A 20,398-nucleotide genomic window follows, 5' to 3' on the forward strand; every position below is an offset into this window, starting at 1 on the left:
TCCAATAGACATGAAGCATAACAACAGCGGACAGCGAAAGTCCGAGGCCTCGCAGCAGGAGTGGGAGCGTGTTGCGATGGACGATGAGATAGGCCATGCCAGACGCAACAACAACCGTCCAGGTACCCGCCCAGCAGGCCCACCATATACTGACCGCAGTATAGGCTGGCTGGGGCGTGGATGCGGCAGTGACCCCAAGTTCGGATCCCATGGTTCTGTTGTCGTGGGGAAAAACTAATGCGAAAGATTTCAATGCAATGGTAGACAGACCTAACGAGGGAATTTAATTTTGGCGAACACTGTCGCTCGACGTCGTCAGTCCTGTTCCCGTAGAGGAGAGAGTTGTCAGCCAAAATTGGCACTGGGCTAGTCTGCCTTTTGAGCTGCTCGAGATTTCGGGGTCGCATCTCTTCCGGACAAGACGGCTCTCCAACCTACAGCCGGGCCGCTGTCCGACTCACATGTAACCCCCATCTCTCCTATAGTGCCTTGAACTCCCATGCTACAGTAGCAGCGGCCCACAGAGCGGCAGCTTTGTGCTTTCAACATGGTTCTTGGCGATCCCCATCGCAGTGTATTCGCACGGTAGGTTCCACCCGTTCTCGCAAGCGGCCGGTCCTAACGGTTGTTTCCTACCGCCAGATGCTGCCGATCGTCCGCCATCGGTTCTCCACGGTGAGTTGTCCAGCAATGAAAGGCCATATCCACTTTATTGAGCATCCCCTATTCCTCTGGTAGTCAAGTAAGTTTGCCACCGGTATAGGCCCACCAGGGCACCGACGGACTCTCATGCGGCTGGCCAGGGGCATCATCCGGGAACATTACATACATTAGGGAGTTAGATTTTCCGATCCTTGTTCCTTTTTTCTTTTGCCCCTCTTACAGAATTTGATGCGCTTACCCAAGTTGCAATGCACGGGGGCTGATCAGCGAAAAGGCAATTGTACAGCGGCGATAGGAACGCTTTCTGGTGAGTTTGCTGCAGAACATGACGGGGAGACCACTTAATATTCTAATGAATATCCCAGCCCTCCATTGAAAATCCCTCGCTATGTCAGATCAAACATTCCCAATTCCTCTTGTTCCTCAAGACTGTGGAAACCAGTATTTTTACCTATTATAATACCTCATCTCCTGCATCTCTTCTCTTGGCTAATGTGAAAGCTTTTTAGGGTTCACTGATTTCGAAGAACATGCAAGGAAGAGCACATTCGACTCCTAAACTATAATAATAAAATTCCCAACTTGCTACCAAAGTATCTTGATAATCCTCCCTTATTCATCTTCCCTCATCTATCGTCCCTTCGCCTTCACGCCCGTAAGCATCGCTTTCCGCAAGGCAATGTCACTTCCGGTCAACGCAGCGGCCCGAATAGCAGTAGCTAATACGCCTAGGTCCTTCGGAGCTGTTGGAAACCAGAAAGAGAGAGCACCGGGCAGGTTTGAAACATATCATCCGAAGCGCCTGGTGGTCCAGCTCCACCACCACCCGGACTTAAGCTATGGAAACACGGAGCGAGAACCACGCCCATTGCCCTTGTTACACACCGGTCACATTGGGGTGCCTCTATATTACCCATGGACTCACTCAGAGATCTATTCCGCCCACTCTCGACCAGTCGTCTAGCTCGGGCCAGGGCGTTGGATTGAAGTCGACAAAGCTGTCGTAGGTTGCTGAGTTCTTGACGTGTCTGCGGCAGAACCCACATCGACCCTGCATGGTTCTGTGACCACAATGCCTGCTCGAGCCTCTGAGATTCATGTTGCGCCTTCTCAAGGGCTCGGTAAAATCGTGCTCTGATTACACACGAACGAGGGTAAGTTTTCATTTTTCTGGACGGTGCCCTCGAGCCTGAAGCTGACTATGTCAGTTACCCCAGATCATCGTTGTGTGAGGGGATAAACCTTTTCTCTCAGCTGGAGGCACAACGCCCGTTAGCGTATTCTTCTGCATCAGTAATGCAGGGTGTGAGTTGGAGTGGTAGAGTGAAATATACTTGAGAAGCCCGGGGAAGAAAAAATGGAAATGGTCGAGGTACCGATTAACAATGGTGGGAGTACATACGTCCACTCGATATATATTCAATTGCAACCTTTGAAACGGTAGCACCACCATGGTCTAGATATTTGGACTTGCAACCGTCCTGGCAATCGTGCGGATTACGGACCGTTGATGTGAACCGTGCGGATGTCGGCAAGTACTTCTTCGGCTAACCCCGTTCGTTGATTAATTATTGAGCGGAGGATGTCACTTACTAGACTTTTTTTGGGCCGTAAGATAAGGAAACCCGTTTTGTACAATTGGCATATCCTTCAGTGGGGCCATCTCCGTGGTCGCTGTGCCCGCCCTTCCTTCCTTTATCTCAAATAACGCTAGACGTAGACGGAAAGTGTATTCCTCCATCGGTCTCCTGCAGCCAGACGTAGTAGGTAAGAAAGAGAAATCGGAGGATCCAATCGTCTCCGCTTATTCCATGAATGGTGAAGGCCGGACGGTACTCTACTGGTTACGGTATCCAACTGTTCATCCGGAGTGGCAAAGAAGCCCACACTGGAGGCGCGGCTGGACCTCCGAAGGTTACCATTACTCCTGAGAACGGTGTCAGAACAGCAAGCGGCTCTCGCTGGCCCCCCGTCGATCATTTGCTGGCCACAGTAACAGTCGATCGGCTTCCCTTCTACTCTCCCTCGCTCACGGCAGTTGACTGTGCCGAGCGGCGAACATTGCTCACGTTCCTCAACCCTACCCGATTATATAAAGAAACCCCATATGTCATGTAATGTCTTTTGCATTCCACCGTTGACACTGAAACCAAAGCGAGAATACGATGCCAAGTGCTGACCAGCGTCCTACTGACCCAAATATCCTTGTCGTGGAGGCGTGGGGACAAGGATTCCTGGTGGGCTCCCTTGTTGTCATGATTGCCATCACCGCGGCCAACATGAAAAAAGGGATGCTTTTGCACAAACTCATCTTGGCAGAGGTAGGTTGCGCTGTGTCTTTGGGGCGAATGGGGCACTATCCCCTGCTGATGCGCACGCTTAGCTCGCCCTGGCCCTCGGGCACGGAACGTTCATCTTTCTCCATGCGCCTGCGTATGGCTGGTATCTTTCGGTTACGGCTGTCGGCCTCACAATTTCGCACTCCCTCCACAATTTGATTGCATGGATGAAGATTCGCGGCTTTTTCCCACCCTGGGGCACGCGACTGTATCTGATCACCCTGCTGGCGGCCCAGCCGTACTGGGTCGTCGAAATCTATGCCAATTTTTCCTTTTTCAATCGGGACCAGACCTTATTCACCACCACTCGGCCACTTGAGCCGCTGTTCCGGTGCGATGTCCGAGTGCGATTCTCCCCTACACCCCGCGTTTTGCTGATCTATAGCTAGGGACCCTTGGTGGATCTTCACCACCTGCTTTCTCCTGTACATCATCCAGCGTGGTTATGGGTGTTCGCTGGTGCAGCTGATCCGCATCAGCCCACGGTTCGGCGTCATGCTCTTGTTCATGGTGATCTCCGTTGTATTTGCGATTGTGGACATGTGTGCGATCCGGGTCGAGAACCGCCTAGGTTACCCCCCGGGGATGGAGCCGTTCTGGAAGGTGAGCGGCCGCCACTGACGAGGAGAAGATCAGCATGCTGACCCTGCGGCAGTTAGCGTTTGTCTTCAAGTGCCTAAGCGACACCATCATCTTGGATGATTTCAAAGGCGCCCTGGATCGACTGGGCTATCACTATCAGCCGGACGGTGTGCCACCGCAGGAGGCCACGCACGCTCGCGGTCAGAGCTCAAACCGGCTTGTGGACTGTGTACCCGAAGCGTCTCTCAAACCGCCCGAGCCAGTATGCCGTCCGCCGGACATGGTGTAAAGCCGGGAGTATTGTGTGTCAGCGCCAACACGCACGGCACAAGCTGAATATACATGCTGGATCTGCTGGGTATGCAGCCGCTACGCGTGGGAAGGGGCTTTTTTATTTTTATTTTCTTGGCATTTGATTGAACATGCCGGACCTTTCTATAGGCAGTTCGCAGGCTTCCCTTTTGGAAAAAGGTATACAATGATGAACATGTGTAGCTAGTTGGGAGATATACAGGAAAATTAATGTCTGCAAACGCGTGGCCACGTTACTTGGCGTCATGGCCTTACGTCTGTCTGGCTGTTTGCCTACGCCGGGCAAATCACCGCCAGGCCGATCGCTTGTTGAGTCAGCTATATTGAGGGAGTGTCCGCGTCGTGAACCCACTGCACGCTTAGTGGTACTGTATTAGGAAGACAAAGAAAACACTCGCAATGCACTCTTTGGCGCAAGGTCAAAGAATATATTTGGAAATAAATGCCTACGACGTCGTCGCCATGGTGACCTGGCCATCAAACGTGGGCGTCGCGAGGCAGCGACAGACGTGATCTGCCTCCGACGTCACACCAGGATGTGCCAATCACCTTCGACAAAAGAACCTAGACTCACGGTGTAGCTTTGACGGGCTCCATGACTGCGGATATTACCAGCAGGGGAAGAGGCGCGACACACGATGACACATTTCGCGTTCTTGACTCGCGGACGCGGTGGAGACCCACTTCGCCGAACCGCGGGTCAAATTTGTTCAACTGTGCGGCTGATTCGTTCAACCACGAACGCCACCGGCGATCAGATGTAGCTAGTTTGTTTGGACAACTTATTTCTTTATCTTGGGATCGACAGACCAGGTTGCCCTCGCTCTACCACGGCCAGCACAAACAATCACTCTTGATTAAAGATAATTTATAACTATACTCTAGAATTGAGCAGATTCTAATTCCGGCCGGACAAAATTGGTGAATGACAGTAGTTCGGGCGATGTAACTCAGACCTTGTCCTATTGGTACTCTCCTGGCCTGGCATGAGAAAGGTTCCGTTCCCTTTTCCTTCGCGCAGCGATGTTCATTCCGACTCCATGTCCTTGTAACGTGCTGAACGATGGGATTTGGTTTGAGAGGTCGAGACACTCTCACACATGCCGCTTACGCTTTTGTGCAGGCGGTGATTTTCCTGGCTTTGATGCTCTAGTTGTTCCTCCAACTTTCTATAGCTCCCCGTCAGCTCGATATCACGCAAAATGTCTCCTGGTATCGCAACAGATATAAGCTCACCGGACTCTGGTTTCAAGTCTTGAAGATATAGATCAGCACTGTTCGAGGGTGAATGACAACCGGCTTTGGGACGTCATAGAACGGGACATACTCGCAGATCAACATCGTGAGAGCCTTCGTAGACGTATCAGACACGTTATTGGGATGCTCAGGGAGCTCGTTTGTGACCACGCTGTCAACCTCCGACATTGCATCTCTATCGCTTGCGACGTTTTTATGGGTTAAAATGGCCTGAACCGAGACGGCCTGGATGTTCGGTTTCCTGTCGTCTGGCGGAGCTGATTCTGTGAAGTGTGAGGCATTCGACCTGGTACCGGAATACGGCTTCTTCTCAGCTGATGCGAGTACTCTCCTGAGTTCGTTCAGTCGTGGTAGGCTGGTTTTCATGGTGTCGAAGGGTACAAGTGATCATACGAGGAATGTGTTTTCTGTGAGAAATGTGCATACCTAGAAGGCGAGAGGCCCCAGCCTAGGACGCATATGGCGCTTTATAAAGGTCGGCTGTCTTGTTGACTTGAAAGCAAGATGACACCACGCGCTAGCCCTGCGCGAAACGATCCACCCATCGCAAGTTCGAAGTTGAAGGTAACATCGAGGCCACGGTTGTAGGCATGGGTAGATCAGGGGTCGAGTGTAACATCGCCGATCCTTGTGGCACTCAACGGTGACCGACGAGGGACTGGCCAAAAAAGTGCACTCAGGCTATTTTAGCTGACCACAACCCAAAACAATTGGGGCTGGATTTCCTGAGCTGGGATCTCAGTCCGTCGGTGGACGGATGGTTTTGTGTATGGAAGCTAAAGAGGTACCTTAGAGCTAAGAAAAAAAGAACCCATAAACAATACAGGCCACTTTAATTCGGTCCTCTAACCTCTTATCGCATGCTAAAGAAGAAGCCAGTATGCTCTCCATATCAAGACCCGCCAGAGATGTTTTCAACAAAACGTTCTAAGTCCAAGATTTTTCTAGCATCCATTAGATTTGTCCCGGGAAACACTAAGAATCTGCCGAGGGTATCGGGGTCCCGCTGGCCTCTTGGCCACATCAACATTAACAGTCCATGATCCGCGTGATCGATGGTCCGCATGTATGGACGTATGACTTCCCAGATCTGTTTGCGATAATGTCCGAGGTTGACGAGGGCGCACTTCACGCGCGAGAGGAATAACGGAGAGACGGTGACTGATTTCGACGTGTGTTTATGGACGACCGTAAGGTGCATTACTAACCAATCAATGGGGGCCAGCAGCATGACGGAGGTGTGTCGAAAGGCATCCTTGGGATGCGTAAGCGGAGATAGGATGCTGGGCCCATTCCAGGTCAGGAAATGGGGTCCTCATAAGAAGAAGATAATAACAAATAGCCGCCAGGTCCTGGTAGACGTAGGATAACTCTGATTCTAGTCGACAGCACAGCAGGCATCCAAGAGACCTCAAAATTCGGGTCCTGCTCGATGCGGTCAAAAGCACAATCACCAGGCGACGGATCTCGAAAATAGGGAGGGGCTGCTCCGACGGCGATGTCGTCGGTCCTGGGCCGCACCTTCAACTAACGGATGCTTCTGATGATTGCGACAATATGGATTGAATGCATGGAGTCTTAGAGGCAATCCAACACAGGGGAAAGAGGTTGTATATGTTCGCTAGGCTCCAGCGTAGCATATACCGACAGCGAATGGGGACGGCTCCGGGTGGGCTCCCTTGTACATTCGTCATCGCATGATCCAAAGCTGCTTAATGACCGCCGAGGACTGCCCGTGCAATCTCACAAGCAACAGCTTACCGCAACAGAGCAGCGTTAAGTGACCACGATGTGAGCACTGTAGCGGTTGTAGCTCTTCGGCCGGTCATGTTAAGCATTGGCAGGACTCCACAGGGTACAGTATCCTTGGGGGATCTGTTCGCGGCGGCACAACAGATGTGCCAGCATCAACGGCCTACCGAGTAAGGGGGTAGAGCCCCGCAATTGATTGGACCTTTCACCAATCAATAAACGAGGTAATTGGAAATCCGTCATGTCTATGTTGGGCGTGTAGGATTTGGACTGTACGGGGAAGACGAGAAGCAGCGATGGATGCCATTGGCACATGTGGGACTGACTGCCCGCAAAGAGAGTCGTCATGTCCTAGGCATGCTGAAACTCACTCTATTCTCGATAATCTTGAAGAATGCGAGAGGCAACCCACTGCTGATAGTTACTTGAGGCCGGAGCGGTGGCGGTATTCTTGTTGGGACAAGGAGCCTCCCGGACTTGACCTGGCTCGAGGTCAAAGTCAAAGAGTTTGATATCCGGTCCCGTCCGAGGCTGGACGACATCTTGGACCTGTTGGCGTATGGATTGATGGGCGCACACTAGAGTGAACCAAGATTAGTCATCGGGCGCACATCCAACTCGATCTGTCAGAAGCGCTCTCATCACACAGCCGTTGTAGGTTGACATATGAATCGATCGGTCGGGTGGGAAATAAACCTACCACCGACAGCTAGCTTCCCACGGCGCTTGCTCAGGTGACCTTGGGCGATTTCTCTGGCCATGAGTGGGCCCCGACACAGTTTAATTCGTTCTCCGAACCCATCACCGGGATTAGCGGATGTGCTCTTTGTAAGGTAATACAGTTGAAATTCAAGAATCTATTGGAGTCAGGGCAGCGTTATTAATGGCTGCAGAGGGATTATCACATACCTTGAATTCACCGCGGTCGAGGTCCAAGAGGTCCTGCATCCAATCGCCCAGCCAGCATTGGTGTTCTAGGATTCATTAGGATCTCTGCGGATTGGGACAGTGCATGGAGAGACGGCCATACCAAAGTCTTGCATCTGCCAAACGATTTGCAACTTGCGTACCATGACCCGCCGCTGCTCGCTCTTCTGGACGAGCACGCGGATATAGGGAAGCACTCGCAAAATGCCAATGTCCTCTACGATGAACACGATCGTCCCAAACGGAGAAAAGTCGATCGATCGGCCGTATGGCCCCAGCAATAGTGCAGGCTGTCGACGCTGGTGTAGCCATTCGCGGAGGTATAGTCGTGTACTGAGTCTGGAGGCTCGTGGTCGGGTCAGAATGTACAGGATGCGCGGTCCGGGCGGGTCATCCCAGTAGCCAATATAGAAGGGCTGGAGTTGGAAGCACGAGCGAAATCCCGCGTGAGGTAACCAGAGGTATACGTACTGCCCCGGCCGGATGTACCAATGGGGGGACACTGTAATGTCCATGCGAAGCAGCTCATGAAAGGGACGTATGCTTACGGCGGGCCGTCCCGCACTCCAGCGTTGTTGGACGAAAACTGCATGAGAGACGGCAACGGCACTCAGCACGATCCATAGGGCCCCAGCACCAACCACTTGCCAGCGGGATTCTGACCCTTGGTCCCACGTATGATACGCCAAGGCCACCATTGCTGTGATCACCAGAAGGTAGTGGATTTTCATGGCGACCTGACAGTGCCGCCGGACGACCGCATGCAGGGTCACGGGAATCATCATCAGAATGGCAGCAGCTGCCTAACCCTGGTTAGTGGTATCGCTCTTGGGTTACAGTCATCATCGAGGGGCGGCGTAGTGGACCGACCAGTAAGGGCACCCAGTCATGCCTCAGCGAGGCGATCGGGTTATCCGCTCTGGCGATGGCAATGGCTCCATGAAGCAGGGAATGGGCGGCCATCACCCGCCCAACCCAGCGATGCGACCACGCAACGGCAGAGCGGCTGATTCCGAGCAGATGGGCCGGGAGGCCAAAGGTCAGGCCCGTACCGAGCGGCAAGAGGTTCAGGACGGCGAGCTTCGCCGCGCGTTGCTGGACGTCGGCCCAGCCATGGGCGGACACGAGTAGGAGGACAATGTTGGCGCCCAAGAGCACCCCAACCAAGATCGCCTCGAGAGCGGTGGCGATGTCAATAGTCTGGAGAAGCCACGGCAACTCGCGGCCGAGACGCCGTCCAATGGAGGCCGCGATGTGGCGTTGGACAGTCCACCGACCAAGCTGGTACGCTAACCGCGTGAGAAGCCAGACGCCCAGCAAGGCAGCAACCCATATCCCGTACCAGTCAACGGGCTGGGTTTGGGTAGCCTGTTCATACAGGTCTGAGAGGCCTGGAGGCATTGTCTCTGGGGGAGTGGAAGTGGGATCTGGCAGATGGGAGATGGGAGATGTTGGCTTATAAGCATTTTCACGGGGTCGCCCTTGGGCCACCGGCACAGCTAGATGCTACATACTTTCATTCTTGATGGTTGAGCTCCGCGGCCCTCCTGTTGTAGTTCGAGATGGTGAGATGGTCAAACATATGGCCGGCACGTGCATTTGCCCGTGTAACAACGAGGTTCAATCTGGAAAACGCAGGGTCCTATTACCCCTTTCAATCCCATGCCTAGGAATCACAAATAAGAGGTGCATGGACGATGATCTATAGGAGCAGTAAATGAGTATTTAGCGAGCTTCTGCTTCTGTCCGGCAGGTTCAGATTTTGACGGCCTTTTCACCATGGTGGCTTATAGAAAATCACCACTTCATCTTACCCTAGCTCTACATTCAAAAAAAATGAAATAAAGTATCATCACAACTTAAATCTAAAAGTGAAATAATACATTATGCTGACAAAGGTTGTTACGTGAAAATGGAATTGTGTCCGACCGCTACGTATGCCGTTCTATAGTACAGAAGCACCGCTTGAACTCTAATGAGCTGTGGGAGCAAGCCAGTAATTCTACAGACCCTTGTATGGAAAACTTCAGACACTCCACTGCGGAGCAAATATATGAAATGCAAATAAGGTCAAGAAAAGATAAATCACAGTCTCCTCGAAGTCTGTGCAGTTACAGTATACGTCCAGGGATACACATTTTGCTATAACAAGAGCTCAAAGGCAAGACTCCAGCCGGCTGATCACACAGAATGTTTCCACGGGTTCCAATTCAGGGATACAGTATTAGGAGCGCCTGGACCCATTAAACCTGTCCTGTGCAACGAGATGATTTGCATTTGTGGCAACTAAGTATGAAACAGACGTCCCAGTCATTCTTTGCTGTTCTATTCATTCATTGACATATCACAGTAATACATTGTACAATATGATCTTGGGAACCGTATGTGGATTGTAGTACAGAAAAGCACCAACCTATCATGAACGACATTGTATCACAATTCAATCATATCCAGGCATGCAAAGTTCCACGTTTCTACTATGCAAGCGGTTCCTGTTTCTTGTGAGTGTTGAAGCCCCACGCCTAGGTCGAGTGATGATGCTCGATCTGGTCTTCCGGCACCGTGACATTACACGATGACTCCTGTCTGTTGGCACCGACGTTATCAAACGGGCTGACTTCAATCCCCTGGTAATCCATCATTATTTGTAACCACGGGGGTACTAGCACCTCGAGTTTCGCACAAGGGCATGCGCAGATGGTTGTTGATGCAAGCTGTGGCGGTGGAAGTCCGTCTTGGACAATGCTGCGGAAACAGACGCCAATGGAGTCCAGGGAGGGAATAGCATTGGAGACTTAGTCGGGAGCGCCAAGCTGGCTTCCTCGACATGCTGCACATGAGGGAATCTCGGAAAGCTCGGGGGTGCAATTTCTAGTATAGAAGAGAGCCCGAGTGCATTGGACGAGGGGATGGGGTCCGGTGCATTAAAATAGGGACCTGGAAGGTACAGCTCCCGTGAGTAGTCTCCTGGGAAGGGCATGACGCCGCTTCTGCTCGGATACTGAGGCTGTTCAGCCTCACCTCCAAAGGGCCACCCTGCCGCCTGTGATGCAGGAATAGACGGATGTAAGGAACCGTCGGTCTCGGAACCGGTCAGAGGCCAGGTTCAACCCCAGAAAGATGCGGGCAATGTCTCCCACGAGTATGGCTCCGTAGCCCACGGCATCGAGTACCATGCATCTGCCGTAGGATCCCCTGTCGAGTTGTCTGCGGGCATATACGAGTTCGGGAGTGCGATTGCGCTAACCGGGGGTCCCCAGCCTGCATTTACGCCAGTTTCGGATGGGAGAGTGCTGTTTCCATCATCTATAACCTCATACCTTTCCCCACGAGCAGTAACGTCTGCAGGGCACGTAATGGGTGAGCCACGTTCAGCACCACTGTCTCTTGGGATGGCGACATCGGAAGCGCGGCCCATATCGGGCACGCTCCATCGGTGTTCCTCCATGGATGCGCTGGCGTGAGCCTCATACATTCTTAAGGTGTCACTAGAAGGCTGGTATGGATAAAACCTGCTGACTGGCGACTTCTCCGCGCGTGGTTCGCTAGACATCCTAGTACGATGGTTCACGCTCTGTCGATCTGACCGAGGAACGCAAGTGCTTCCGCTTCGCAGGGCACGCTTCGCAGGGCCAGATGCGAGAACACTAATAGCCCGTTACGTTAGTCATACGCGCTTATCACCGATTTCGCATCATACTCTTCCAGTTCCTGGTGATTCTGCGCACCTTGACTTTTCGACGATGACAACTCTCACAAGCTCGTTCCACACTGCGCTGTTATCCTTCCATCAGCTAATGCTCACTCAGCAAACGGTGGCAGTTACACTTCATATTGAGGAGGGTGGAACATAAACATACCTTAGTACGAAACGTGTTCGAGTAATATGGAAACGGTCGAACGTAAGGAACGCAGTCGTTTCCGCTGTCATGACACCTGTCACAGGGCCAGATGCGAGAGCACTAATACGCAGTATTAGTTAAAGACGCTGTCCACCGACATTCGACTATAGTATGAATTCTTGGATTATGCGCACGTTTATCTTCAAACGATGACATCTCCCACAAGGATGGTTTAAGAAGCGCTGCTACCCTTTCATCAGCTAATGCTCGGTCAGCAGACAGTGGCTGTTGCAATGTAGTAGAAAAGAGTAAAATATGAAAATACCTTAGTAGGCACGTTTAAAGACGTTCGGTGCTCCACGACAGGCTCGGTGGCATCAGTGTCCTCTCGCTGCTGACGGACCGGGGCCGCAACCGAGACAAAGGCTTCCGCTGCGGTCGCAGCTGCAGTCACAACTGCACCAAGCCGTTCATTGTTCCCCAATGCGTCTTTTGACACCTGAGTATGTAACTCCTCCAGCGGAGGCAGTGGCCGCTGCTCGTTCATGAGTGAAAAATGGCTTGGTTGGTCCGCGCACAGATGCAAAAAAAGGTTATGACTCGTGAGAAGATTAGCACACGCCCCAAAGACCCTGGTCTGGGTTTTTCTGTGTTCGCAATGAGCGGCCTATCATCCACCTTTATATAGCCCTGGTTTAACGGCAGACTCAAATCACGCAGCAGCAACATAGTATGATAGAATGACGCATGAACAATGCTGGACATTTCAATACACTCTCTTCTTGAATTATAGAAGTGCACATCTTTTCCCTATCCAGTCAGTCTGCTGTACAGTCTGCTCGGTAACAGCCAAGGTGATCTTCCAAAAAGGCAGCAAACGGTTTCCCGTCCCTGTGACGAGTCACAGGGATCAGGGGAGCGGCGTCGCTCACAAGAGCAATATGCTGGCTCCCAGGAGCACAGATTTTTGGAGCTGGGACTGTGATCCGGGGGATTTGTGGCTCATGAAACCCCTGGGCTACGCCTTCCTACGTGGCCGCGGTGAACAGTCGTCTGCAGGAGAATGAGGTGCTATGGCCTTCGGCGCGGACATGGTCTCCTGGAAGTCATTGCTCAGTACACGGGCCTCTCAGTTACACGCACTGTACGAAATAACTGAGAATAATTATGCATGAAAACCTCGCATCTGAGGCTACCGACGCGAATACCCAACGTATATGTGATGAACATGCCGTAAAAGCCATACTTTCGAATGAATAGCCTGCAGTTGCAGCCAGGAGCTTCTCGTCCATCGGCCATTCCCCGTAACCGTTCTATATCTCATACGGAACGGGCAGTGGCACTGCAGTAGACTGACTGTGGACAGCTTCGGGTCCAGGGACTGCAGGCTGCGGAAGAAAGCAAGCAGAGTCAGATAGCCCTAATTCTCCAACAGGGAAGTGAGGCTGGGTGCCTGTGAAGTTATGCTTGGTGGGGACGATTTGAGAATAGGACAGCCACTACCACCACACGGAGGTGGCACATTGCGGCGGTCCAAAGCCATCTACATCGAACGTGTTCCGCTTGATGACGATTCCATCTTCTGCAGGGAAATGTCCTGTCGAGTGCTCACTGACGCGGTTCTCATCCAACGGGGTAGACCAAGCGTTAGGCTGCGAACTCTGGTCGGGTTTGGAGGACGCCATTGAATACACTTCCAATTCCGGGGAACGGGATTTTGCGGTCCGCGATCGATTCTCCTTATTTGACAACGAGAAACGATATTCCGGGTGCGCCCCGGCGTGGTTCCGTTTCTCCATCACCGCGAGCATCTTGTACTTCTTCCGAATGTGGGGTGCTTCCATCTTCCCCGGCGAGGATGGAGATGGCCCGGTGATTGTGCTGCGCAAGCCAGTGCTTTGCTCGATCGCTGTACGCCAACCCGGTACAGTATGAATGGGTTCGTCGGGCGTGGGATCCTGCCATGCCGTTGCAGTGCCTCCTGGCGGCGCGTCTCGACGGGACGGTGTACCCAGGCGTACATGTCTCTAACCGGGATGTGCTGCATGCCGTTGGGCAGTGCACTCAGCGGACATGGCAGGTCCAGATCTTGTCTGCTGATCGCTGTGTGGTCGTCTCGGTCGTTCCTTATCGTGGCTACGGCGCGATTCGACCGCCGGAGTCTGCTGTGCCGGCGCAGAGGCTCTGATTTCGTCTGGTCCGCGTCGGCGCCCTTTTCTGGGATCGGCGAGTTTGCGTGGACCTGGGTTCCATCAGACATCTACAGACATTAGTATTCACGCAGTTGGTACACCGCGTCTTCCAGCTGAGGCGGAGTTGGAAAAGATTCCACCGGCTGTGGCACCACAGAGTATGGGTTATCGGTCGCAAGCTCTGGCACAGGGACAGGCTGATTGAAGCTCTAGGACCATCAGAGTATGAGACTTAGCAGTTCCTAATTCAAGATTTGCCGTGCACGCCTACCGCAGTATATTCCCCCAAAACTTGGGGAAGAACATCCGACGTGCTTAGGAGGTGCTGCCCGAGAACCTCACGAGCGGTATCAAGCACGATTCTCGGCTGGAAAATTGGGTGTGGTGCGACAGATATCAGGCCTCTTGATGCGGATGGCACAAAAGATGATATTTCTGTCCCAGTTTCCTTGGGCGTGGAGCCAGTTATGGCCGCAGATGGTTCGGACATGCTCTCAATGAACTGGACCGGCAGCATCCTCCTCGAGTGGCAGGGTGATGATTCAAATGTCAATGACCAAACAGTGACGTGGTGAGCGAGCGCATGTTAATATCAGGATGGACCACAACCGCAGTCTCGAGGCCTTATAGAGAGGAGGTATGAATCAGGGACCTTCCATACTAAGTTGGCCACGAACACTATAGCTATAGTTTGCTCACCCTGAATCAATAGTTAGATCCTTCCAGTTCGCAGCTGGTGGGACCTAATCTACTGACACCTAAGAGCCCCTACCGACCTAACGACGTACTAGTTACGGACGAAGACGAGAAGGGTACAGTATCCGGATTGGGTTAGACTGAGTCGGTATCAGTGTACCCCGGCAATGGTGAGAGTGATTTGAACGGATCCACCGCCAGAGATGAAGGACCGTGGCAGGCGGATTGGGCAACAAGCTTAGGTGGGAGGGGAGGGCTCCGATGGCCCAATGGAGGCATGTCGAACAGCAGCTACATGACTTGCTGGTCTCCAGGCTCCACCAATCCTAGCCATTCGCAGTGCAAGATACATTTTCCTTGCTGAACCGTCTTCCCGTGAAAGTATGGTGGAATAGATGCCGGCCTGGACCAAGTGGTTCGGAGCTCCAAACGCCATCAGCTAATCCTGTCGTGGTGCTAGGGGAATCGGAAAATACAACCCCCCCGGAACTGAGACCCCGGAATGCGAGTCCAATCAATAGACATGGGAAGCTTTTGAACGGCTCTAGAGGCAGGATCCCACATCACAACTCTTCGTCCAGTGTGATTGGCCCAGATGGTCCAGGGTTGACTGCTCGCTTCGGGAGATCGAGATCCAACCTTTCCCAGCCCTAGAGATCCACACGTAGACCTCGTTAAAACCCAACCAAGACTGTTGAATATCACGGTGCCTGTGATGAGTATCATGGTGGCTGAACCTTATGGCAGGGATGGGACGGGGGCAATAGCGGAGCGGTCATTCGAATCAAGCTGAGGTCTTGCCGCCCCAAAAAGACGCGCGTGTTGGGACCACGGGACTCTGGCGCGATGATCTGGAATTGCCTGCCATGGCACTAAGACAGCACCGAACGCCAGCCCGTTGCCATGCGATCGCGATCGAGTGAAAGCCGTCCTGCGTTCTAGTCCTATTCCAGTCGCGTTAGAGCAAATTTTAAGAAATGGACCCCGTGGTCCAGATTTCGATTTGTTGTGGCTGGAGAGCGCCTTTAATCGAGGTAACACAGGGACTAATTCGCCATCATGATCTACGACACACTCTTTGCTCTGGGAAGGATTATCCGGACGTGACCGAATGCGCATAATCTCTGGCCAACGCGGCTCGGGGCTGGAGTGCTTCGCCGTCCGGTACCTCGAAGTGGGTTGTCCCAAGAGGCGGGATTTGGGCCGAATTTGCCGACAGTGTTAGTCGAGTCCAGTAGCGGGGACACCTGAACGCCCTTTGTGTCGCATTGAAAGCTACCCGGGATCTGGGTATTTGGGCTAGCATGACTGTGGTCCGCTCCTGCGGCTGCTTCGGGTTGACTTTTTTAGGAACGGAAAGGGACATCGGCCTGTCGATCTTGATATAACAGCCATTGGACGGCCCTGATCCCTGGCATCACCACCGCTCAAGCGCAATGCAACGCAGCTAACGATCACTCTTCTCCTTGTGACATGAATGTAACCTGGCCATTCTAAGCTCTTTTCTGGACCGCGTTATCTGCTCCCATGTCCCATGCTGTAACACGGACACTTAGCGTCAGTGAGGCCTCGGTCTTTATGATTCGTTGGGGGCCAACCGCCAATGTAGGTCATAAAATAGCCTAGCTATGGTCGGTCAAAGAGTAGGCCAGTCCCGCTGGGGGATTGGCCGACTATATCCACGACTTTTCGGTGGGTGGGAGGTTTGACGCGATTGTTCCACGCCATTCACCTGCGCGGGCTGTGGGCACACTGGTGTCTCACGAAGACAACCGTATAGCAACTGCGTAAGCTGCAGCATGTGCTAGCAATTGGAGAGTAGCTCCACCACTTTTATAAACCTATTGTGATCAATAATGGACAGCGAGGGAAGGAAAAATGTACAGAGGATGTGCCGGAGATACTATATGAAATGAAACCGGACTATTACAGCGGATCAAGTCCATGCTAGCATCTAGGTCCTCTCCTTATGGGATCAAAGCGCAGATCCCGGTCACGCGTGGGTTAACGTTGATCCAGCCTGCTCGGGAAACCACACGGACTGTTACGGTATCTGTCTCCAACGTACAGCGCTTGTTTGCTGTGATAGACGTCCCGCACAACTTTGAACTCTTCCATTTCTATTTCCAGGATTTGTCTTCGAGAAGGCCCTCACAACAGACATTTCATTTCCTCTACCTTCACCAGTCTTGTCCAGAGCTACACCAGAGTCCAGGGGTGGGTTTCCCCGGTCAACTCACGATCGAACAAGGTGAAGAGGCTCGCCATTAGTCAACCGTCCCTCCAGCGCCGGCGGATATTCTCGTCGTCAAGAGTTGGTGGCCTTGCCGCGCGTTGTACCACTTTTGGTGCCGCTGCCAAATAAGGACCGGTGGATTTGGTCCACTGTCTCCTCAATATCCCGATTCCACTGCTTCTGCTCCCTCATGCTAGACTCCAAAGCGCTGATTTGCGTCAGTCTAGTTGAGAGAACGGCAACGTTACACTTACTCCACCCGTTCAGATAGTCTAGATGTGTGTCAGCTTGTCATGTGATGCTCTTCGAACAGTAGGATTCGTGAAACTGTACTCATCTAGAAGAGGGAAGACCTGCCCTTGGCCATAGTCCCCCTCGCTACCGTCCGCCATTAGGCTGGGGCTTGTACCGGAATGATCTATGGCCGCTGGATCGCCATCATCACGCTGTGCGTTATCATGTTTCTCCGTCCCCACGGCGTAGCTACCGGCACCGATCCGGACAGGGTTTTGCGCACACTATATGCGAGACGTCTCAACATGCGAGGTCTCAAGTCCTAACACCGTCCGCAGAGCCTGTAGCCGCTTATACTGGGGCGGGCCAGTTGCATTCATGTCGGACTACCGATTTGCCCGGGGAGACGCAAGTTGAATAAGGACGGTTCGATCCCAGGGCACGGAACAACTGAAGACAACACGGAGAGGCGACAAGCATGCGCTAGACGAAACTTGGGTTTATATATTGAAGCAGAGTTGACCACTAACCCCCTGGGCGGCCCTCTCGGGCTGGGTGTTGTTCGGACCAGAAAGTTCGAATCATCACCGAGCGGCTCAACGTCGAGTCGAGGCAATTTTGGGCCGACGAGTGTAGATGGTTGGTAGTTAACGTTTCGGGCAAGGTGGGCAACTTGTTCGTTTCACCGTGTAGAAACCCCAATTGGTGAAAGTCCTGATTTGTCTTGGTGGTCTGCCCGTGGTTTTTGAATCGGCTGGACTTCCAGCGCCGCTGTTCTCAGGGGAATGCGACTGACTGTTAATACATGGCATAGGTCTAGACAATTTGGATCCGTCAAGACTCCGAGGGATATGGAGGATAGCAGTATATCATTCGCAAACAGCGCTCGGCTGGAATCAGATATTATCTGTTTGGGGCAATTCAATGTAGCGTTTGGTAAAACCCTAAAACGGCAGTGATCAACAATAACCCGCGGGCAAACTCAATCAGTGTAATGGCGCGCACAGGAACGAATTAAAGAGCCGTCTGAGCTCTGCTCTTCACTCGCCATCCCGCCCTTACTCTACGCATTGCCGCCCTTGTTCCTATGACAGTCGTCGCATCATCAGTCGAGATAATCTACGGCCAACCGATAACACCTCGTGGCCGTCTAGCCCATCACGTTCCAAAATGGGTCACAACCGTGCAACATGCGACAGTCCGTTAGGCAGCGTGGCCGAAGGACCGTGTCATCGGGCGGGTATCAAAGGCCCGCTTTCACAGGGCAGCTTCATGGCCTGTTTCGATCCACATCAACTGGCAAGCACTCTTCAAGCCATGAGTGAACCTATGGCCATGCCTCATGCCACCAAAGGTGAATTCACGGCACGTGCACGTTCGTTTACGTCAGACCCCCAAGTCGCGTGCGGATATATGGGTATGCACACAGAACACATATGCAAAAAGGAACCATTATCTAACAACCGGACACAGGCTCCGAGGGTCTACTTGCCGGCTTCTACCCGAAGACGCCTCCTAACAGCCCCCGCACGGTTCCTTTGGAGCCTGTGCTAACTGAGCACAGGTCTATGTGAGAGAGTTGAGCTTTATCCGAAGAACATGGTCATCAGTGCTAGCTGCTACGACGGTGATGCGCTTTCATTCATTGGGTTGGTATAATCTATGCAATTTTAATTTGGGGGATACGGGGGTGTCGGCTGTTGCATTGTGTCTGTGCAATTCCTGATAGGCTAGACAGGCCACATGTCTCTAATAACTGTGTAATGAGGAGTACAGTAACGTGAGATATTCACAATGGACCGAATCCCCTGGGCAAATTTTGTAGACTTGCGCAGTTCCGCTGGCCTGCACGGTGAGCAGATGAGAGCATACCTACAAAGCACATTCCAGCGAAGGTCACCCTTTTGTCGAGACACGATGGGAAAACGAACGCAAAGAGTCACGTAGATCGCCTGCCCACAGGAACTCGTAGATCCGACAAGGTATCATATCCACTGCGGTAGTGGGGCACGGAAATTGGGAAGGTTCAAGCGGCGGTCCCATTCTTCTCTGGCTCGAGCTTCCTTCCCGTGCGAGTCGGACAGGGCCTCTTGCAGCTTGCGCATCCCAAGGAGGATGCGTCGGTTTCCCACCGGACTGACTTCGGGTTCAAATCCATGCTGCAGGATCAGATTATCGGACACCTCGACTGTCACGGCCGCGAGGTCGTCGAAGATTTTGAGGCATGTGCGGAAGAACCGGTTCTCATCTTCCTAGCGCTTCCATTGTCGCCACTTCTCTTCCAAGGTGTCTCGCAACGAAGGTGGACCGTTCTTTTTGGCATTTTGAAGCCGCACACGGGTCGTTTCGAGGGCCATGGTTGTTCCCCGGGCCAGCGCAATTTGATGGTCGATCAGATTGATCCCCGGGAGGTCATGCCTTGCAGGAGAGTCGGTTGGTCTCCTCCCCTTGCGCAGGATGGAGAGCGGGGGAACTGGGGTGATTTCAGGTTCTCGACTGTAGATGCTCGACGCTGCATCGTTGGCTGCTCTTCTCGTCCAAATTGCAGACAGCGGCATGGCTCCGTTGGAGATTAGATTAAAAGAAAAACGGCCCCCTAAGCCGAACAAAAGGGGGAAGAACCAACCCCAACCAAAAAAAACAAAAAAAAGTGGGGGGGAAAGTGTGAGATTTGGATTGGGTGTATGCGTGTAGACACACTCAGAAGACGGACTAACGCGAGTCTTCCTCACTGACACCTCCCGGGACCCTCATATTTCGGGCTGGGACATTAGCCGTTCGTTGGTTAAATCACGACTTTACTTTTCCTGGACCCGACCGTGTGAAATCTTGCTCATGCTCCGGTTGCTGGTAGGCGGACAAGAACGTCAATTGGGTGTCGAGTGCTGCTGCCGAGCGTAATTTTTTGTCCGTGGAACAGGCCTGCCCGCTATCCACAAGACGGTTTACCTACTCTAGCATCACCCGGTCCATCTGCAGACCCAGGATGCAATTCTATATTTCAGGCGCTCCCAAGCCGCTTCCAGCGGGCGTCAATGCGCAATACTTGACACGATTGGCACCGTCACTATTGATCGGTATATGTGTGCGCATTCGCCCCAAAAAGAATACCAATTACTACGGTAGATAAACTAGAATTGAAGAAGCTGCGTAAAGTCACCGGAGCCGGTTGCAATGTCATGATCGTTGTCAAATGCAACCCCTCCGTCCTCCTGTGTAGTCCACATATCCGGCGCCGCTGTCGTTGCCGGTAGAGCAGTTCTCAAGGCGGCAGGATCCGCATTTTCCGGTAAACCAGCAGGGCTCCAAAGTCGCTGGTGCCAATCCGTAACGGTATGCTGCATTTCAAGCACCAATTGTTGAGTT

The 20,398-nt window shown here is 52.6% G+C and overlaps 12 protein-coding genes across 12 annotated transcripts; 3 read left to right on the forward strand and 9 right to left on the reverse strand.

Moving 5' to 3' along the window:
* Window positions 1-10: 10 nt before the first annotated feature.
* BDQ94DRAFT_164422 (uncharacterized protein) lies at window positions 11-763 on the forward strand (the record flags this gene model as incomplete). The annotated part of the gene is made up of 3 exons (XM_026770007.1): window positions 11-223; window positions 486-682; window positions 718-763. The coding sequence occupies 3 exons, from the start codon at window positions 11-13 to the stop codon at window positions 761-763; spliced, it is 456 nt and encodes a 151-aa protein (XP_026619527.1).
* A 525-nt stretch (window positions 764-1,288) lies between these two features.
* On the reverse strand, window positions 1,289-1,954 carry BDQ94DRAFT_177486 (uncharacterized protein; the record flags this gene model as incomplete). The annotated part of the gene is made up of 3 exons (XM_026772910.1): window positions 1,289-1,724; window positions 1,806-1,858; window positions 1,906-1,954. The coding sequence occupies 3 exons, from the start codon at window positions 1,952-1,954 to the stop codon at window positions 1,392-1,394; spliced, it is 435 nt and encodes a 144-aa protein (XP_026619528.1). The 3' UTR covers window positions 1,289-1,391.
* An 874-nt stretch (window positions 1,955-2,828) lies between these two features.
* On the forward strand, window positions 2,829-3,873 carry BDQ94DRAFT_177488 (uncharacterized protein; the record flags this gene model as incomplete). Its single annotated transcript, XM_026772911.1, has 4 exons — window positions 2,829-2,984; window positions 3,047-3,333; window positions 3,392-3,605; window positions 3,658-3,873. 4 exons carry the CDS (start codon window positions 2,829-2,831, stop codon window positions 3,871-3,873), a joined length of 873 nt encoding a protein of 290 aa, XP_026619529.1.
* Window positions 3,874-4,830: 957 nt separating this feature from the next.
* Window positions 4,831-5,541, reverse strand: BDQ94DRAFT_177492 (uncharacterized protein). Its single transcript, XM_026772912.1, has 2 exons — window positions 5,224-5,541; window positions 4,831-5,065 (listed from the first exon to the last, which is right to left on the reverse strand). The coding sequence occupies exons 1-2, from the start codon at window positions 5,517-5,519 to the stop codon at window positions 4,924-4,926; spliced, it is 438 nt and encodes a 145-aa protein (XP_026619530.1). The 5' UTR covers window positions 5,520-5,541; the 3' UTR covers window positions 4,831-4,923.
* A 422-nt stretch (window positions 5,542-5,963) lies between these two features.
* Window positions 5,964-6,725, reverse strand: BDQ94DRAFT_177494 (uncharacterized protein; the record flags this gene model as incomplete). The annotated part of the gene is made up of 2 exons (XM_026772913.1): window positions 5,964-6,467; window positions 6,686-6,725. 2 exons carry the CDS (start codon window positions 6,723-6,725, stop codon window positions 6,046-6,048), a joined length of 462 nt encoding a protein of 153 aa, XP_026619531.1. The 3' UTR covers window positions 5,964-6,045.
* Window positions 6,726-7,277: 552 nt separating this feature from the next.
* Window positions 7,278-9,233, reverse strand: BDQ94DRAFT_177496 (ferric reductase family protein; the record flags this gene model as incomplete). Its single annotated transcript, XM_026772914.1, has 5 exons — window positions 7,278-7,483; window positions 7,606-7,762; window positions 7,815-7,879; window positions 7,936-8,635; window positions 8,703-9,233. The coding sequence occupies 5 exons, from the start codon at window positions 9,231-9,233 to the stop codon at window positions 7,278-7,280; spliced, it is 1,659 nt and encodes a 552-aa protein (XP_026619532.1).
* A 1,121-nt stretch (window positions 9,234-10,354) lies between these two features.
* Window positions 10,355-12,221, reverse strand: BDQ94DRAFT_164429 (uncharacterized protein; the record flags this gene model as incomplete). Its single annotated transcript, XM_026770008.1, has 6 exons — window positions 10,355-10,459; window positions 10,516-10,868; window positions 10,944-11,479; window positions 11,561-11,608; window positions 11,693-11,794; window positions 12,022-12,221. The coding sequence occupies 6 exons, from the start codon at window positions 12,219-12,221 to the stop codon at window positions 10,355-10,357; spliced, it is 1,344 nt and encodes a 447-aa protein (XP_026619533.1).
* Window positions 12,222-13,173: 952 nt separating this feature from the next.
* On the reverse strand, window positions 13,174-14,356 carry BDQ94DRAFT_164430 (uncharacterized protein; the record flags this gene model as incomplete). The annotated part of the gene is made up of 4 exons (XM_026770009.1): window positions 13,174-13,518; window positions 13,596-13,934; window positions 14,007-14,075; window positions 14,138-14,356. 4 exons carry the CDS (start codon window positions 14,354-14,356, stop codon window positions 13,174-13,176), a joined length of 972 nt encoding a protein of 323 aa, XP_026619534.1.
* Window positions 14,357-15,524: 1,168 nt separating this feature from the next.
* BDQ94DRAFT_177497 (uncharacterized protein) lies at window positions 15,525-15,928 on the reverse strand (the record flags this gene model as incomplete). The annotated part of the gene is made up of 1 exon (XM_026772915.1): window positions 15,525-15,928. The coding sequence occupies one exon, from the start codon at window positions 15,926-15,928 to the stop codon at window positions 15,656-15,658; it is 273 nt and encodes a 90-aa protein (XP_026619535.1). The 3' UTR covers window positions 15,525-15,655.
* A 927-nt stretch (window positions 15,929-16,855) lies between these two features.
* Window positions 16,856-17,412, reverse strand: BDQ94DRAFT_177499 (uncharacterized protein; the record flags this gene model as incomplete). Its single annotated transcript, XM_026772916.1, has 3 exons — window positions 16,856-17,070; window positions 17,127-17,281; window positions 17,318-17,412. The coding sequence occupies 3 exons, from the start codon at window positions 17,410-17,412 to the stop codon at window positions 16,871-16,873; spliced, it is 450 nt and encodes a 149-aa protein (XP_026619536.1). The 3' UTR covers window positions 16,856-16,870.
* A 790-nt stretch (window positions 17,413-18,202) lies between these two features.
* BDQ94DRAFT_176339 (uncharacterized protein) lies at window positions 18,203-18,606 on the forward strand (the record flags this gene model as incomplete). Its single annotated transcript, XM_026772674.1, has 2 exons — window positions 18,203-18,449; window positions 18,506-18,606. The coding sequence occupies 2 exons, from the start codon at window positions 18,203-18,205 to the stop codon at window positions 18,604-18,606; spliced, it is 348 nt and encodes a 115-aa protein (XP_026619537.1).
* Window positions 18,607-19,017: 411 nt separating this feature from the next.
* On the reverse strand, window positions 19,018-19,590 carry BDQ94DRAFT_177501 (uncharacterized protein; the record flags this gene model as incomplete). The annotated part of the gene is made up of 2 exons (XM_026772917.1): window positions 19,018-19,280; window positions 19,341-19,590. The coding sequence occupies 2 exons, from the start codon at window positions 19,588-19,590 to the stop codon at window positions 19,018-19,020; spliced, it is 513 nt and encodes a 170-aa protein (XP_026619538.1).
* Between the last annotated feature and the right edge of the window lie 808 nt (window positions 19,591-20,398).

This window comes from Aspergillus welwitschiae (assembly GCF_003344945.1).
Source record: "Aspergillus welwitschiae strain CBS 139.54b unplaced genomic scaffold BDQ94scaffold_108, whole genome shotgun sequence".
In the NCBI taxonomy this organism is placed as follows: domain Eukaryota; kingdom Fungi; phylum Ascomycota; class Eurotiomycetes; order Eurotiales; family Aspergillaceae; genus Aspergillus; species Aspergillus welwitschiae.

What these genes read in the sequence shown, in the direction of transcription:
- BDQ94DRAFT_177492 (XM_026772912.1), bottom strand. Translation starts at nt 5,519, where the DNA reads ATGAAAACCAGCCTACCACGACTGAACGAACTCAGGAGAGTACTCGCA. An exon ending in CTCACGATGTTGATCTGCGA is followed by an intron (nt 5,066 to 5,223) that starts GTATGTCCCGTT and finishes GGGGAGCTATAG; the next exon opens with AAAGTTGGAGGAACAACTAG.